At 39.0% G+C, this 19,558-nt stretch overlaps 1 protein-coding gene across 1 annotated transcript in view; it reads left to right on the top strand.

Annotated features, from left to right (window-relative positions):
* Window positions 1–19,558, top strand: part of DCUN1D4 (defective in cullin neddylation 1 domain containing 4) — a 73,331-nt gene that overhangs the window by 43,960 nt on the left and 9,813 nt on the right. Inside the window, 2 exon segments of the mRNA XM_032150889.1 lie at window positions 4,303–4,394; window positions 11,752–11,860. Coding sequence (XP_032006780.1) covers window positions 4,303–4,394; window positions 11,752–11,860 — 201 coding nt within the window.

A 19,558-nucleotide genomic window follows, 5' to 3' on the forward strand; every position in this document is an offset into this window, starting at 1 on the left:
TTTTAATTAGAGTGATTTTTATAGGCTTAATTATTTTTGCCTAATTCTTAGCATGTTGTTGAATATTTTTTCTGTTCCCACATCACCTCTCTTATACTAAAATGAAAAACTATGCTTATACACATGCCCTGCCTCATTAACTATGCAGTTTGATATTACATTAGCTCCAGTTTAACAAATATATCCAAGATCCTAAATGAATTTATGATCTGGAAGAGATCTCAAGAGATCATTCCCTTCATTCAGGCTGTTTGCAAGACATCTGGTGCCCAGGAATGTATGTCATGCTTTTACAGAAACCAGCAAAATTCACATTTTTTTCTTTAAACTTTTTATTTTACCCTTACCATTTCTGTGCTTCTCTCATCTATCTCAGCCCCCAGCAATGCTTTAAATTTTCTAAAGAGCCTTTGGAATGTCTTTCACTTATTACATAGATTTTTATCTTGTTTTTTGTTTTTTGTTTTTTTTTTTTTAAATGTATTCCAGTTCAGGTATTTCAATAAATTACCCAACTTGGCATGAAGGTTTGGGGACACCTGGGTCAAAAGTATTTTGCCATAGACTGGGCCATAGGCACAAGAAAAGACCATCATTACATTGAATTTAAGAAGGAAGTTTTCTATGAGAGCTGGGCCAAGCTTGGCAGAGTGTTTTCTAAACAGTGTAGTCAGAGGGCTGAGAGTGAGTTGGGCTTGAGAGGGGCTCTGGAGGTTCCACATGGGGTACCGTAGTAAGTGTATGACAGAGGAGTGGCAGCAGGGTCTGGGCTTGAAGTTAGAGGCTGAGAAGATTAGGAGACAAAGGGCTTGCTGATACGTGAGGGATGAGCTGAGCATTTAGTCTCAGAGGCAGAAAAGCCTGTCCAGGATGGGAGAGCACTGACATTGATTCTAACTGAAGAAGAAAGGGAGGCACAGCTCTTCAATTTTCCTCACCCCCAAATACCAGTACTCAATAAAAGATAATTATTGTCATTCTTTTTTGGCAGTTATGAGTCCTTTAGAACTCTATTTCTAGCCTGGCATGGTGGCTCACGCCTGTGATCCAAGCACTTTGGGAGGCCGAGGCAGGCGGATCACCTGAGGTCAGGAGTTCAAGACCAGCCTGGCCAATAAGGCGAAACCCCGTCTCTACTAAAAATACAAAAATTAGCCGGGTGTGGCTACTTAGGAGGTTGAGGCAGGAGAATCGCTTGAACCCAGGAGGTGGAGGTTGCAGTGAGCAGAGCTGAGATCATGCCACTGCACTCCAGCCTGGGCGACAGCAGGACTCCGTCTCCAAAAAAAAAAAAAACTCCATTTCTGTAGGAATAGAAATAGCCTTAAAATTTAGAATCCTATTAAAGACTAAAAGACCATATTATCCAAGTATGTAGGCCGGGCATGGTGGCTCATGCCTGTAATCCCAGTAGTTTGAGAGGCCGAGGTGGGTGGGTGGATCATATGAGGTCAGGAGTTCAGACCAGCCTGGACAACATGGTGAAACCTCATCTTTAATAAAATACCAAAATTAACCAGGCGTGGTGATGTGCGCCAGTAATCCCAGCTACTCAGGAGGCTGAGGCATAAGAATCGCTTGAGCCCAGGAGGTGGAGGTTGTAGTGAGCCGAGATCGCACCACTGTACTTCATCCTGGGCAACAGAGTGAGACTCTGTCTCAAAAAAGAAAAAAAAAAGAGAATATTATCCAAATATTTATACTGTATGTACTTCAATTCCAAGCTGTCACCAATAGAAGTTGTATCATTTTATATCACTAAGAAAGAAAAAATGTTGCTAAATGAACTCTGACATGCTATATCAATTGTGGATGCATTCCCGTTTCAGAGACATTAACATTTGTAAAACAAGTGGTGAAATACGGTGTTTTCAAGCCTTGTCTGCATTGATGGGCAAGCACATTTAAAGTATTTAAAACCCTCACCTTGCCTGATATTTATAGCTTATGAAATTAAGCAGGCTTGTAAAATTCAAGTCTATGTTCATTTACCAAGATAACAGCAAAATTCTTTATTTAAGTACTTAGCTTTCTTGTTAGTTAACTTATGAAAGTCTCTTTTTTATGAACTTTCCCATTATGAGTTTCTGTTTTGGCTGGTTAGCCATGTTTCATTCATACTTGTGTGTGTGTGTGTTCTTGTACCCTCACTATTTTTTTTTTTAACTTAACAAGTGTTTATGTAGAATTTTTAAATCTTTTTGGTAGAGAGTAGAATAGAGATGGTTTGAGAATACCTAGTTTGCATTAGAAAATGTGAGTTGGTTAGTTGTCCTAGGTAAATTGATATACAAGAGTCAGAATTCCTAGAAACCTGAGGGATGAGGAGAAAATCCACTAATGTGTGAATAATTTGAAGAACTGTAACCCCATCTTTTTGGGAAATTCTTAGTAGCCCCTTGGTCTTTTAAGTCACCACTTTCTAACCTATTTAACAATCATTGCCCTTTAAGCAGTCATTACTAAACAGTCCTAGTAATTTACCTAGTAATCTAAATTTTTTATTCTAAAAAATACCTAATGACTTTCAAAAAATTGTTATGTACTAATTTATTTGATGAAAGATCCTAAAAATTTCGTAGGTTCTCACTGATACTAATTTCCAGTGAGGAAAACCATAAAGTCAGCATCAAGAGAAAGCTTCTCTTTACTCCGCTGGATGTAAATTAGACAAAGCTAGAGATTTTTTAGCCTACAAACTAGCTTATTGGCAGACAGATTAAAAAGAAGAGCTTCTGAATCTCCTAACTACTCTTGTTCTAGAGTTTTTAGTGGACATGTTGGCTCTCGGAGGCTCAGAAATCATTAAAAATGATTTCTTGCCTCATGTATCATGTTTTTATGTCATCCTAGTTCCTTTCACCATAGCCATCATCTGACCCAGATGGGCACAGGGATGGTGTTTTGATGGTTTTGAATGGTTCTTTCAGTAGCTGAAATGTAGTTTCTATGTAAAGAGATCAAATTAACTGCCAATGTGGGATATCCTAGCCCTTGGAGAAACATGTGTCTCTCTACCTATTGCCTCTGTTTCAACACAGAGAGAGAGCCCATTAACAGTATACCTGATCCCCAATTTAGGACTTGGGTGTTCTTTATATATGAATGACTGTCCAGAGATAACCAGCTCTACAGAGTGGCTGGCAGAGTGGTCCTAAGAAGGCCTTGTCCCTCTTCTTTACCGTTTTAGGACTGACATTCTTTTTTAGTTACTTCTCACCTCTTCTAGGATCTTTGAGGTAGATGAGAAGGAAGGCTTCCTCCTCTTGTCCTAATCACCCATGGCCTCAACCCTGTCCCTGTGTAGCATTCCAGATAGCTTAAAGCTGGGTGCACCTTTGAAATGTCATTTTGTCTTTACACCTTTAGGGATTTATTAAAACTCACCATCAGTTCTCTGTGCTATCTTTTCTCTAAAATAGCTAAGTGAAAAAGTAGTAAGCAGTGGCATAAACCAGAGTTGTCACCGTTTCTGAAACCTGTATGGTTTCAGAAGAGTCACAAAAGTACAGGTGGCACCTGGGGGCCTGCCCCTTCTTTACAAGTGATGGGACCGTGCCACGGACCCTGGGCCCATTCCAGGCATAGTGCTGTCTTAAGTGGAATGTGGGGCTACTTTAAAATAATTTCCCACCAGTGTATATAGTGAATTCACAAACATTAAAGTATGTGTGCTCCAACTTCACTGTGTGTCTCCTCCTGTCCACCTTGTTATGTTTTAATACACTGTTCTACACCTTGCTGTTTCACTTAATACATCTTGGAGATTATTCCATATTGGTCCAGCTAGTTCTACTTCATTCATCTTAGTGGTGTCATAGTATTCCTTTATATGGAATGTATTCAGCAAAGAAGTATTTAACCAGTCCCTTATTAATGGCCATTTGGTTGTTTTCAGTCTTTAACTGCTACAAATTGTACTGCAGTAAATACTGTTGACTATTCATCTTTGTGTCAGTTTACAGGTAGACCTATAAGATAACTTTCCATGGGTGGAATTGTCAATAACTGGTTTTACATTTGATATTGCCCTCTGGAGAGGGTGATCACCTTACACCTCCACTATCGTGCATCAGGAGAATACATGGTTCTCCAAACTCTTGTCAGCAGACTATATTGTCAACTTTTTAAGATGTTTGCCAAGCTAGAACTCGTTTTTGAAGTTAACTCTGCTCATATTTCAGTGACTAAACTACTGTGAACAGAAGCATTTAGCAAAACGTTAATGTATTAATGACAGATCTATTTGTTTATTCTTTTTTAATTTGTCTAATTTTTTTAATTGTGTATTTTTTTTAACAGGTAGTTATGCTTGTCCTAGCTTGGAAATTGGATGCACAAAGCATGGGTTATTTTACTCTACAGGAGTGGTTAAAAGGAATGACTTCTCTCCAGTAAGTCCTAGGCTGCACTAGTGGGGTCCCTGCCCTTCCCAGGTGGTTGCCTCCTCCCTAGGACTTCAGGAAGTGATTGAGTGAGTGGAAGGAAGTCAGGTGGTCTGGCCAAGCTTCCCCAGTGGCCAAAGATGTGAAGACTAAGACCCATTTTGAGGACTATTCTGGGCAGATTTATAAAGTGTCTATATGTGTATGTGGAGCGAGAGAGTGTGTTGGTATTCCTGTAGAGCAGCTCTCTCCAGGAGAAGTAGACCAACATTTTCTCATATGAGAAAGCCACCTATGTAACTTAAGATTTTTTAATAGCCACATGTAAAAGTAGAAACAGGTAAAATCAGCTTTAATCTATTTTATTAACCCCAAACAATCCAACATATTTTCATTCCAACATGTAATCCATGTTCTTAAGAAATCAATGAGATAGTTTTATATTCTTTTTTCTCATGGTTAGTCTTCAAAATCTGGGGTGTATTTTATGGTCCATCTCCATTTGTATTAGCCACATTTCAAGTGTGCAGTAGTCACATGTGCCCAGTGGCTATTGAGTTGAACGGTGCAGTTTTAGAGCTTAAAAGTCAAAGACTTATTGGCATCTGGTTTATACTTAGTGAGAAAAAGTTGAGTAACGTATAACTTGTAAGTTAAAATATTTGATATCTCTATATATTCTGATTTTAGCTTTGGGCAAAATTAAAACTTCATTACTCCAGTGATTTAAAAAATTAATAAAGATTTGGTTTGTGTAACCTGACCCAGGATAAGAAAAATCAGTGGTTTTATGTATTTGCCTTGTGTATGCAATATGTGCGTGTGTGCATGCGCCTGCGTGTTGTGTATTTGCTCAGTTTCATTCAAGAAAACAAATTGTCATTCTGTATTAGGCCTTGAAAGATGCAGTCGAAGTGGATGACTAAATGTTTCAAATAGCATTGAAGATGAAGTGCTAATTCTTAACATAGTAATTTTAATCTAAAGTAATTGGGATGACTTTCTTTTCACTTTAGGAATAATCTTGATTCTTACTGGATTAAAATTGGAGTTGAAATGGTTTTATTTAAATAATTTTGGAATTTGTCCACTTTTAATATCACTGTCCATTTGTTATTGTTAAGAATGCTTTCACATTGTGCTTTAATAGTTTATGAAGACTTCACTGTTCTCCCATTTGAATGCCTCACAGCTACTTTGTGAAGAAGACAGATCAGATTTCATCCTGAACGTGTTACAAATGAGGAAACTGAGGCATGGGGGATCGGTGATGTGTGAATGTGGCAGAGATGGGAAGAACACTTAAGACTTCTGATTCTTAAATCACATTCTTCTTTCTAACAATATTATCTGATGACAAATGAGTTTTAGGTAAAAGCCAAACCACCCTTTTATAAATATACTTTCCTATCAGAGTGTGTTCTAGAATTTTAGAGTTAAATTCTCTGAAATCTTTTAAAATTTGTTTGTCCTTTTGGGGGAACATCTCCTTATGATTTTAATCCTATTCACTCGTTTTTTCATTATTTTTCTCACTTTTCTTCATTGCTTGCTTTTTCTTTTCTTTCTTTTTTTTGAAATGGAATGTCCCCGTTGCCCAGGCTGGAGTGCAGTGGCGTGCTCTCGGCTCACAGCAACCTCCGCCTCCCGGGTTCAAGTGATTCTTGTGCCCCAGCTTCCCAAGTTGCTGGGATTACAAGCAGGCACCACCACGCCTGGCTGATTTTTGTATTCTTAGTAGAGAGGGGGTTTCGCCATGTTGGCTAGGCTTGAACTCCTGACCTTAAGTGATCTGCCCGCCTCAGCCTCCCAAGGTGTTGGGATTACAGGCGTAAGCCACCATGCCTGGCCATCATTGCTGAGTAGAGCAGCCGATGGCTGCTTTTTAAAGTGTCCTTGTGATGATGAATGCATGGGCATATCAGGATTTTATTTCAAGCCTTCAGACGAGGCACCATCAGCATTTACAGGTCCATTTTTATTTGTCTTAAGAAGGTGTGATACCCAGTTTGTATAGTACTAAGTTCTTTACAAAAGAATGTCCTTCTACAAAAGAATATTACCTGATACCAGACCTTGCCCATGTGTTTTGAGGGCCATATCTCCTGGGAAGTGAGAAGCAATTTCCTGGAAGAGGTCTGCGTCCGCGTTCTGAGTCCAGGGTACTCCTTCAGGCTGTTTGTTGGGAACCTTGCTTGCCACTTTGTATGATGCAGGTGGTGGCAGGTGGGTTCTCAGGGTGATTGCCACTTGATCCTTGCAATTCAGGGTTTAGCGACAAGCCTGATCCACTGTAAAGGCATGGAGGAACTGCTTGCTTTTTGTGGTATGAAACCCTGAAGTTGGTGTCCTCATCAATGAGGTGGAGATAATTATTCAGAATAACTTTTAAGGTTCTTTGTAGTTCAAAAATAGTCCAACTTCAAGTTTAAGAACCTCTGCCTACCCTCCCACCCCCACCTTCCAACCTTTCTAGATTAGTCATTTGTTCAGCAAATGTTTGAATGACAGTGATGTGCCAAGTGTAGTATTCCAGGCCCTAGAGAATCAAAAACCATGAGTAAGATAAAGTCCATTAAGAGGAGGGGCTTATAAACAATATTCAGACAAAAGATCTAGAAGTAATAAGGTCACTTCTCTTTATGCCAGTAAAGTAACTAAATAAGCATTGTATTTGTGAAGTATGTGCACCTAGTCCACAAGAAAGCCCAGAGAGTAATCATTTATATGCTCTAAAGGCAGAAAGTAGCCTATCTTTAAACTATTTTGTCTTCTGTTTTGGATTTCTTTTCTATTTTTGCTCATTTTAATTTTATTAAACCTATCTAATGAAATATTTTGATCTCAAACTAGAATTAACAAGTATAGAACAAAATATTTTTATGTATTCATATATGTCTTAGGCCATTTAGGCAGCTATAACAGAATGTTTTAGACTGGGTGGCTTATAAACAACAGAATTGTATTTCTCTGGAGGCCCAGAAGTTCAAGACCAAGATGCCATAGATTTTGGTGTCTGGTGACAGCTTGCTTTTTGATTCATAGATGGTGCCTTCTAACTGGGTCCCTCCCATGTTGGAAGGGGCAAACAAGCACCCTTGGGTCTCTTAACTAATCTCATTCATGAAGATTATGCCCCCAGGACCTAATAATCTCACAAAGGCACCACTTTTTGATACCATCATCTTGGGGGTGAGGATTTCAACCTAAAAATTTCGGGGGGATACATTCAGATCATTCATTATATTTGGTTAAAATGCTGTTAAAAAACAAAACAAAAAAAAGGTTACTGTATGATGGGAGTGTGGTAGAAACAGAAAGCCCATGGGCTGTGAAACCAGAGTTTTTAATCATTTCTGTCATTTCCTGGGTGTCTCTGGTAGCATCCTTAAACTAGGGTGGTGAAGTATGGCTTATGGCTTATGCATGGGCTCTCAGAGGAATTGTGTGCTTGGCTTCCCTAGGGCCTGTGAGCCTGGAACAGGACGGGGGTGGTATGAGAGTTTGGACTTAAGCCGGCAGCTGGTAGGGAACATCTATCCTTGAACTCCAGAGATCATTCCCCTGCCAGAGAAGACACAGCTCCTGTTCTGGTCTGATGAATTAAGCTAATTGTGGTGCTTAAACTTTAAAAAAAAAAAAAAAAAAAAAAAGAATTGTAACTAACTGCAATAAACTGATGGTGGGCTGGAAAAATACCTTTGGGATGACTAAGTGAAGGGGCAGAGGCCTTTTCCTGGGTAATAGGGGAAAGCTACCTCTGATTTTATAACCTTCGGTGATTACTGTATTGATTTCTGTCCTTACAAATCTGTTAACAGCAGCAAACTCAAAAAGAAATGATCTTACATCGTGTGCATTTTTTGTGTTGGGAAACGGTGTTCCTTAGAAGTGTGGCACTGTCACTGTGACTTCTACACGTTTTTTTATACATGGTACACAGAAACATGTGGGAAGACTTGAGTTGAAGATGTGACTGCTTTCTGAGGTCACATTGGTGGCTTACATGTCCCAAGCCAGGCTCTAGAGTCCTCTGAAGAGGTGCATGTTGAGTGGCCACTAGATGGCAACCTGTGGTTCTGGACAGGGTGACTCAGCAGCCTGTTTCACTATTAGGGGCCAGTCCAGGGGCTTTGTGTGTTCAAGACACCCTTTAAAGCAGATTAAACTCTGTATTGGCAACGCGAGCTCCCAACCCCAGGTTTTTAATGGGTACCAGAGTTAGTAATATTACTTGTGTATTTTATGTTTAAAGCACAACAACTGTTCATTTCCTGCATTTCAGACAGGATCTCTGAGCATCTTTCAAACATAGGGACATCTTTTTGCCAGGATGTTGGGCTTGCTCCCAGGCATGCTGCAGAACTTCACATTTCTTCTCATAGCTCTGCCTGGAGTTTACAGCTAACTTTATTTTCTTTTAACTATGGGGTAGTTATCTAAATGAGTGCTTCCTGCTCTTGAATCTGTTAAAACAAACAACTGCTCTTATTCTGCTTAGACAGGACTAAACTAAACTACCAGTCAAATCTATGGCTTTGGTCCTTGACCCTCTTTCCGGTGAAGAACAGGGACCTCGACCTTATGTTTTTGTGTTACCCAGTTTCCCTCCTCTTTGACCCTCCCTGATTATTGTTAATATTATATTATTATATACACACCATTAAAAAAATCTAACCCTATAGTAGAAAATCTAACCCTATAGTGTGAATTCAGCCCTGCCTCCCAGACTTACTCCTGTTTACTGCTTTCTTGTGTATCTTTCTAGTCCCTGTGACCCCCTCATTGGGATTCTGGCACTAGATCTCTAACTGGCTCTCAATATCTCTTTTCCTTCCCACCAGTCCTTCTCCATGGAGATCAAGAGTGAGCTTGTCAAGATGCAGCCCTGATCATGGTCTTTCTCATAGTGGCAGGTGGCCTCCATTGTGTCCTAGGATGTAATTTTAAAAACCCTCACTGTGGACCACAAAAGCCTTTTATGAGCCCAACCCCATGTTCCTCTCAGCATCATCTTATACCTCTTTCCCACTTCCTCTATCCACTCCAGCGACAGTGGCTGTCTTTTAAGTCTGTTGGACTTACCATACTCCCATCTGCTTCTGGGCCTTTGCATATGCTGTTCCTAATAGTCAGAGAGCCTTTCCCACCTCTCCAAAATATCTAGTTCCTGCTTATCTCTCAACTCTTAGCTTATGTGTCATTCTCTTGAAGAAGTCTTTTCCAACTCTAAAATAGCCTAATTTTAATCTTTTTTATTTTCCACATTAGGAAGAAATAAAGGGCTTTCTAAATTGTTCTGTTTCATAGAAATTAAACATTTAGTCTAATTGCAGGCTTTTAGATAGTTTATCGTATCAACAAAGAGATCATAAGGACTTATTTGTAGTTAGGTGCAAAGAAGGAGTTTTCACAGGTTTGTTTTTAAAATTAGCTTAGTGTGCTCCATTATGAACCATTTTAGTTCATATAGTACACAAAATATATTTGATATATAGTACACAAAAAATATATGATAATACTTGGTGTATGTATTATCTGTACTTAGTAGGTTAAAGATCTATAGAGAAACAGTACATATTCAGTGTTGAAAATCTTTAATATTGCTGGTGAAAATGGTGACTCTTGATTCTCATTTTTAAGGGCTAGATATTGCAAACAGAAAATTGGTTTGTAAAAATAACCAATAAGTCTGCTTGCTTATGAAAAGTAAACTGTATCACTTACTGGTAAAAACAGGTTATTATCACCAAGGCTCCCTGGAGAAATGGCTGATTTCAAGTCTGGAATAGGGTAAGAACAGGGTGAGCTGTTCCACCTTGTGCCAGAAAGCAAGGAAATGCTCAGAGACTTGTGGGGGGACATGTCAGAAGGAAATTAGAGCCAGCTTTAGGGGGTTACTGCCCAAATGGGGAAAGTTTGTACGATCAGAAAGAGTAATGACAGTAACAGATTATAACACACTGAATTAAATGCAAAAAATCCTAAGTCCAGAAAATAAGAAGGTCATGTGTGGAGCTCTTCTTTATAGAAGAATTATAGCCAATAAATGTAGAAGGAATGATAGGATTAGAAAATCACCATCTTGGATCTTCAGATGTTACTGATTCAGGCAGGTATCACCAATGGATGCTATAACCATTGTGTCTTGTCAGGAGTATGTCCTCCTTGTGAGGTCTTTAAAAATCATTCCAACGTGGCCATAGAACTTCCACTGGAAGAGGCATAGGAGATTAAAGGATTTATTTTACTCTCAGGTCCTAGAGAGGGAAGCGTGGCATTCCACAAAGGGAGCTATATGGGAGAAGCTCCCAGGGAGTGGGCTCCGCTAAGCAGGTGGGGAACTGAGAGAGAGTGAGGACCCATGGGCAAGTGCCTTCCCTGGACGTCAGATTGGTGTGTGTGGATGTCACTCAGTCATAGTCAGGGGAGGGCAAGAAGGGGACCTTGTGGCAGGGGGCAGACTTATCGCTAGTGGACCTGGTCTCCTGGGTAGGATGTTCATTGCTTATTTGTGGGGATATTGAGGCAGGAGGAAAATAGGAAGTTTAAGTGGTGTACAATACACATTGAGTGAAAGGTTGTTGGGGACTGGACATTTATAGTCTCAAGGTATCATCCTGTAGGTAGTTACTATTTCAAAGAGGAAGAATTGCCTTTAAATGGAAAATGGTGGACACCACTATAACCATAGGAATCCACCAATAATGGGACAGGGACAGACAGACATGATGAAGGACACACATCTTGTCAGAAGTGTTGGATCTAAATATAATCATAGGGAAATTATCTGACAGATGGACATTCTGCAAAAACAAGTGGTCTGGTCTCCAAAAATGACATTGTCAAGAAAGAAAAAGGCAGGGCACTCTTCTAGAGACTAAGGAAATATGACAGCTAAAAGCAGCACATGATCCTTGATTGGATCCTGATTGAAAACAGCAGCTATAAAAGAAATTGGGGAATAATTGGGAAATTTGCATGTGGTTGTATGTCAGCTAAGAAAGTTAACATTGATACAGTAGTAAGACTGATGATGGTGTTGAAGTGTTTAGGGATGAAGTTTCATTATATTTGCAACTTTTAAATGGTATAGAAAAATGTGTATGTATATGAGAGAGTGTGCATAAATATAAAAAAAGTTAATTGCTGGATCAAGGGGATGGTATATGAGTGGTTATTTGCTATTCTTTCAACTTTTCTGTACATTTAAAAATTTTTTTAAGTGTAGAAAAAATAGGTTATGGATGTGTTTCAACTTCAGGATTTTGTTCTTTCCTTTGGTATTGTGTTTATATTACTGCCTCAATTAAAAAAATCAATAAATGAACTCAGGTCATAATTTGCCTTTATTCTGTTTTTCTAGATGTGATACAACAGAAAAACTCAGAAATACTTTGGATTACTTAAGATCATTCTTAAATGATTCTACAAACTTTAAACTTATTTACAGATATGCGTTTGACTTTGCACGGGTGAGTTCTCTGGAGCCTATCCAGATGTTTCCCTCTCTTCCCTCCCCTTTTTAAATTGCCTTTTGAGGTTAGTTTTTACATGCCACAGCAAAAACACTTGAATAAGTTACTCCCAGGATGCTAGTTAGTATTTCTTTCTACATGTATGCTTTTGAAAACTAAGTTTGATTCTGGGCACACATTTTGTAGGTCAGCAAAAAGCTCTAGTGGCAGACGTTTACTGGCTCTTGGAATTGGCTTAGAAGTGACATACATGGGCCTGCAATACACACTGTCTTAAATGTCTCTTAGATAAGGTTGGAAAAGCTTTCCTTCCCACAGAACAACAAACCTTCTCCTGTTGAGTTTACTAGAATAAGCTAATAATACCTAATTCAGATTCACCCTGGGTGCTATTATTGTATTTGGAAATCATGTGAATTTTAGACCTAAGCTGATTTCTTACATTACTTAACGTAATACATTACTTAAATGTATTTTTCTAATCATCGTTTTGAAAAGCAATTACCCTATTTGTCACATAGTGAGTCAAGTCGAAGTATGTGAAAGTGGTTCCCTTGGAGTGAAATAAAAGTCTTACTTTTCAGCCTAGTCACCATACACAGTGAATTTTGAAGCACCAGTTGGCATCATACTCAATTCAAACAAAATCTATATCCTATACAATTACAATTTATTCTGAAATGATGTTTTCTGTTAGGTCTGTTAGTTTAGTGGATTCAGGTGACTAGGCTTTCTTGTTTGATTGCACTTTTTTAAATGATTTTTTTTTTAAGGCAGAGAACTCGGTGACAAATTATTCTTTTTTCCTTACCACCATATTGATTTTTTTCACTTTTTACTCTCTTTGGCTCTGCCAGTTCAGCACCAAAGGTTTATTTGATGGTGAATTCTGATGCATCTTGCAATAACGTTCTCTGTGGTGCCCTCATTCATGCATTTTCCCATTATTACAACCTTCTAGTTAAATCACACCATGCATAGAAATTTATTGATGTTAAAAATGATGAGGTGAAATTCAGATACAGTGTTTGATAAAATGACATTTGCGTAATAATATATAAAAATTACATGCCAGGCCAGACACAGTGGCTCATACCTGTAACCCCAGCACCTTAGGAGGCCGAGGCAGTAAGATCACTTAAACCCAGAAGTTTGAGACCAGCCTCGGTAACATACCCTGTCTCTATAAAAAATAAATTAAAAAATTTAAAAATTAGCCAGATATGGTGCCTATAGTTCTAGCTACTCAGGAGGCTGAGGTAAGAGGATTGCTTAAGAACAGGAGTTTGAGGTTAAAAAAAGAAAAAGGAAATTATTTGCCAGATGCTTTTTTTGCTAGATGCTTTTAGAATAGTTGACTGCTTTCTAGGATTGAATAGTTTATTTCATGAGTTTTTTTTTTCCTCCCGAAGTCAGCTGTTTCTTATAGTATGGGTAGAAATTCATTTAGAAACATCATACCTTCTCTACCCAAATCAGCTCTATTTTCTAACTTCCTTGATTGGGGGATCACAGTTCTTCGAGATATCCAGTGTGCTTTAGATCCAGGTTCTGCTTTACTCCTCCCTGGCTTCCGTCCCGTTCTGGGGCAGTCACCCTGGCCCATCTCATGAGTGCTCCTTTGGCCACCTTTTTCTTGGTGCCTCCACTGCAGCCTCACCAGTGAAGGCCTTGCTTCTCCTTACCAGCACTCTTCTGGTAGCCTCATGTCCACATTCTTTCACTTCTTACCCAGCACTCACAGCACTAGGTGTCATTTGTCTTCTTTCAGTCCCTGGGTCACTCAGCCACCTTCCTGCTCCCCACAGCCTCTAGTACCTCCCCACTGTCTTTATATCGACCCAGCACTTCCCTGTGTATACGACACAGTTGTTCCCACAGCAGCTTTGAGGGACAGCCAGGGGTGGTTTCAGTCCACTTCACAGAGTAAGAAAGTGCACTTCAGCAAAGGGGAGAAATGGCCACGTTGTTCATGGTAGATCCATGACTCAAACCTAGGCCTTCTGTCTCCAAGTCTAGTGTGTGGGTTACTCCAGACCCTCACAACTAAGTCCCAAGCTTCCCCACGCAATGCCTGCATTATGATGAAATTGCACTAATGGTTGCTCACTGGCCCTGCTTCCTGGCCTCTCTACGTTCTGCCTTTGGGAGTGCTGAGCCCTTGCCTAGAGCCCCGTTTGCACTAGCACAGTTTTATCCATCCAGGCCCTGGGTCCGAGCCACGTACTTCTGCTTCCACACAGCCTCCTGGTCAGCCTGTCAGGGATCAGCCTGTCAGGGTGGGATTGTGCTGGTTTCAGTTACATACCCCTGGTGTCTCCTCTACTTGGCTTTGAAGTTTGAGTACAGGCCTTAATTTTTCCTGGTGGATTGAGGGACTCTGTAATTTCTTTCTTTGTACATCCTTTGTTTTAAAGGAGAGAGTCTCAATTAATATTGGTGAATTAAGCCCTTTCACATAACAATAAATAAAAACAACCATATTTAATCATTGCTTAATTACCAGATAGATTCAGTTTAGTTAAAATCTGCTCTAGGATAAATTTTTTTAATGAATCCTGTTCTTTTTTGCTTTGTTTTGTTGAGCTGTATCTTCACAAATTTCGAGATGTTATATTTTCATTTTCATTCAGTTAAAAATATTTTCTAGTTCCCCTTGTGAATTCTTTTTTGGCCTATTGATTATTTAGAAGTATGTTATTTTCCAGGTATTTAGGATTTTCCAGATAATCTTTCTGTTATTGATACTCAGTTTAATTCTGTTGTGGTCAGGGAACATACCCTGTATAATTTTAATCTATTTGATTTATGGTCCAGAATATGGTCTGCTGCAGTGAATATTTTATGCGTACTTTAGAAGAATGAATATTCTACTGTTGTCAGTGGAGTGTTCTATAAATGTCATTTAGGTCAAGTTAGCTGATAGTGTCTTTCAGGTCTTCTGTATTCTTCCTGATTTCTGTCTACTTGTTCTATCAATTACTGAGAGAGGAATGTTGAACTCTCCACCTGTTTGTCTTCTGTCACCTCTATCACTTTTTTGCTCCACATGTTTTGAAGCACTGATATTAGGTTTAGTATTGTTATATCCTCTTGATGAATTTAACGCTTGATGAATGAACCTAACTCTTGATGAATGAATGCTTTACCATTATGTAATGTCTCTCTTTATCTCTAGGAATATTCCTTACACTGAAGTCTACTTTGTCAAATACAAATGTATTCACTCCAACTTTCTTTTTATTAAAGTCTGCATGCTATATCTTTTTTAAATCTTTTACTTTTAACCTGTTTGTTTCTTTATGTTTAAAGTGGGTTTCTTATGGATAGCATGTGGTTGGATCTGACAATATGTGTTTTAACTGGGATGCTGAAACTGTTACATTTAATGTAATTATTGGTATGGTCAAAATTTATATCTCCTATCTTGCTATTTTTTCTTTATGTATCCCACCTATTTTTTGTTCCTTTTTTCCTCTTTTCTTGCCTTCTTTTTGGATATTTTCACTATTGCCTTATTAACTTTTTTTTCCTAGTAGTTGCTCTGGGCGTTCCAGTATACATCTTTAAATTTCACAGCCTACTTTCATATAATGTTATGCCACTTCATGTATAATGCAAGAATCTTTACAACTATGTACTTTCATTTTGCCCTCTCATACTTTATGCTGTTTTTGTCATATATTTTATTTAGGCTATAAATCTCGCAATATGCTGCTATAATTTTTGCTTTAAATTGGCAAAAATGTCTTTTATTGTTACTCAGAAATACCAAATATATCATATATATCTATGCTCTTTATTTCTTTTGTGTAGATCCAGATTTCTATCTGGTATCATTTTCCTTCTGCCTAAAAAACTTTCTTTAACATTTCTCATAGGATAGATCTGCTGGTGATGAATTCTGTAAGCTTTTATTTTGCCTTCAACTTAGAAGAGACTTCTCTGGGTAAAAAAATTCTAGGTTGACACTTTATTCTTTCAGTACTGCAGTAATGTGTCTGCATTGTCTTTCATCATGTGTAATTATAAATCTGGTGTCATCTTTATTCCTCTAAACATGTCTTTTGTTTTCTGACTTTTTTTTTCTCTTTCTGTTGCTTTTTAGCAAGTTTATTATAATATTCCCTGGAATAATTTTCTTTATGTTTATTTTGGTTGGGGATTGTTGAGCTTTTTGGATCTGTGGATTTGTAGTTTTTATTCAGTTGGGGAATCTTTCTACTGTTATTTCTCCAAATATTTTTTCTGTTCTGTCTCTGCTCTTCTGGGACTACAGTTATAACTATGTTAGGTTGCTTGAATGTGTCCCACAAACCACTGATGCTGTGTTCTTTTTTATTTTTTCAGTTTTTTTCTGTGTCTCATTTTTAATAATTTGTATTACTGTCTTCCAATATTAATCTTTTCTTTTGCAGTGTTTAATCTGTTAATCTCAACCAGTATAGTTTTCATTTCAGATACTATATTTTTCATCTTTAAAATTTCCATTTGGGTCTTGTTGATGTCTCCAGTTTCTCTCCCTATGATGATAATATTTTTTTCTGCTTCTTTGAATTTCTAGAACGTGTTTATAGTAGGTATTTTTATAACCTTGTCTTCTGGTTCCATCATCTGTTATTTCTGCGTCTCTTTCTGTTGGTTTATTTTTCTCTTGGTAATGTGAGTCACTTGCCCAGCTTCTTTGCATTGCTTGTATTTTTTTTTTTTTAATTGGAGCTGGATATTATGAATTTTAGGTATTTGGTTGCTGTGGGTTTTGTTGTATTCCTTTAGATAGCGTTGAGTTTGTTTGTTTTTTAAGTGCATAAATTACTTGGAATCAGCTTGATCCTTGGGAAGGGCTGTCCAAAGCAGTCTTGATAGGGATGATTTGGCCCCACTACTAAGGCAATATTTTTTTTGAGGATTCTACCCAATGCTTTGTGTGCTATGAGATCTTTCCATGCTGACTGGTGGGACTACAAACTGTCCCCAGCCCTGAATAAACCCTGGGGACTTCTGCTCACTCATTTGCAATGCTTCTTTTCAGACTCAGGTTGTTTCCTCGCATGTTTATATGGCCAAAGACTGAAGGAGACCACTCTGGAGACCTTCACATCTCTTTGTGTAGTTCCCACCTCACTAGTATTTGGCTGCATAAATTATAGTTATCTTTGCCACCTTCAACTCCAAGCTCTGTCTTTTCCAACTCAGCAAGATTGCTGGGCTCAGTTTTGGGTTCCCCCTCCTTTGCTATGGCCTAGAAACCACCTCCACGGAGTAAGCTGGTATCAACCTAGGGCTTACCTTATTTATTTTCTTTTTCTTGGGGATCACAGTCCTGTGTTGCCTGTTTTTTATCGTCTGAAGCCATCATTTCATCTTTTTGTCCAATTTCCTGCTTGTTTTTAAGTGGAAAGGGAAATCTTGCCTGTTAACCTATCTTGGTCGGAAGAAGAACTCAAACCTCATTTTTTTCCCCCCTCAAATCTTTTTTTTCTACTAGAAAAGTGGACTCCTGGAGGTGAAAACTCAATTAACCAGCAATGGACCTTTTAAAAATCACACTTTAATGAAAATTGAGCTTTATGATATAATTTTAATATCCTAAATATTATATTGCAACTAACATTGGTGGTATATATTAAATATTCTGGATTCTGCTTTAATATGCTGGGAAAGAAACTACAGTACAACACCAGAAAATGATAAAATAGCCCCTTTCACAGCTCTCTACCAAAATTGCAGCCCCAAGGGGCTGATCATTTCTTTCTTCCCCTTTGAACCTTCTAGCCAATTTAAAATAGTACTTGGCTATAAAGTTGTGTTATTTTTCTCCTAATTTATCTTTGACTTGAACTTATTTATAGTTCTATATGACACTTGAGAGGTGAAAAGATCCTCAGAAGTCATCTGGTCCAGGCCTGTCAATGTAGTATGATGAGATTGAGAGCCAGCGAGGAGGGGCAGCAGCAGGGCCCACATCTGCCCTTGACGTCCAGGCCAGTGTCCTTCACAGAGCCACATTGCCTTTCCCTCCACAAAGCTCTCCTCCCACTGTGGAATCTTGCTAGAAGAAGACGGTGGGATATACACAAGGGCCAACGTGATCAGTTCTCTTCTACAGTTGGAATTTTGCCTCAGTATTTTTATGCATAGGGTTTTTTGCCCTCAATATAAATTTTATTATATAAACAATTATTGTTATATGGATTCTTTTAAATAAAGCAGCCATTTTTCCTTGCTTCCTTTTTAAAAAAGGACCTAGTGAGAACAAGATTAGATGAAGAGAATAGACTAAAATACTATATAATTTTTCATTAATCTGAGACTAGTTATAAATATCAGTCCATTGGAGGTTTTACCTTCTCTGTGGTGGAGACAAGCTTGCTGGTTCAAGGGTTGTGCAGAGGCTGGCGCATGGCATTTGGAGGAGGGTGTGTGTGGGGTTGAGTGGGGCGGGGCACTGATCAGCAGCATTGAGGGCCAGGTGAGAGCAGAGACCACGGATTTGCAGTGCTGTTGTTCTCCACAGAGTGGGATGTGTTTCTAGCATTGCAGTCCTGCCTTGATGCAGGAAGGGACAGATTTAGAGTGAGAAGTTTGAGAGGAGCCCTGGTGGACTGATCGAGGTGAACCAGACAGAATCAGGAAGGAAACAAAGTTAGGAGAAGCTGCTAGAGAGGGAGAGAAAGGGAGGCCTTTCAGGAGAAGGGGAACAAGTGAAAGGGAAGATGGGAGGAGGGCGCTGGAGAAGTCGCCTTTTCACTTCTTGAAATAAAACCTTAAAGAAGTTGAATGAAGAGCCTTGTGGAGGCGGAACACTCCAGTGGGAATGGCTTTTACTGAGAGGTAATCTTGTGGCAGGTTAGAGAGCAAGTCTGTCAGCCCCTCCATGTGCTCTCCTTCCCAGCAGAACGTGCCGGCTGCTCTTCTCCAGTGTTTCTGAGGCTATGTTTCAGGAAGCTGTAAGCAGCCACGCCGGTTCAAGCTGGTACACTGTCCTCCTCTCTCTACCACAATGGCCAAACCAGAAATGATTAGGGATGTTACTCATAGAATTCACCAAGAAAATTTTGCTAGGTCTTGTGTTCAACAACCCCTGTTATCAGAGAAGTCCTCTTGAAGCTTAACCTAAATCTCCTGCAATCATTTGGATTCACTTCCTCTTCTGATTTGAGTCAGCCTTTCATTTGTTAGTTGATGTGTTCGTCCAGTTTCCTTCTCCACACAACCCACCCCCGACCTCAAACACACGTGTGTCCACGTGCACACTCATACACTCTCCTCACACTTTCTCTCATACTTCATTGTCAATTACAAAGAAAACAGAAGGTAGGCCTGGGTGATAGTAAGAGTAAGAATGTGATGGAGTCATCTAAGCCCAGGTCTATTACACTGAAAATCTTAGTTTTATCCTTAAGATTCCTCTTCAGTTGTTGCAGAGCCAGGCAAATTTGCTCAGCAGTTATTGGTAGAGCCCACTGACCTGTATGTTTCTTCATACCGAAATCTCTCTTCCCTCCTTACTTCTGAGGGAAGCAGCCTGGTAGGCAGTGAAGAGCTCCAGCTTGGAGTCAACTTCCTAGCTCAAGTTCCAGCTCTACCATTTATTGACTTTATTTAACTTCTTGTGCCTCAGTTTCCTTATTTATAGATTGGGGATTGTCGTAGTCCCTATTTACTAATAGAGGTGAAATGAGTTTAAGTGTA

The sequence above is a fragment of the Hylobates moloch genome, unplaced genomic scaffold, assembly GCF_009828535.3.
Source record: "Hylobates moloch isolate HMO894 unplaced genomic scaffold, HMol_V3 SCAFFOLD_2, whole genome shotgun sequence".
Classification (NCBI taxonomy): Eukaryota; Metazoa; Chordata; class Mammalia; order Primates; family Hylobatidae; genus Hylobates; species Hylobates moloch.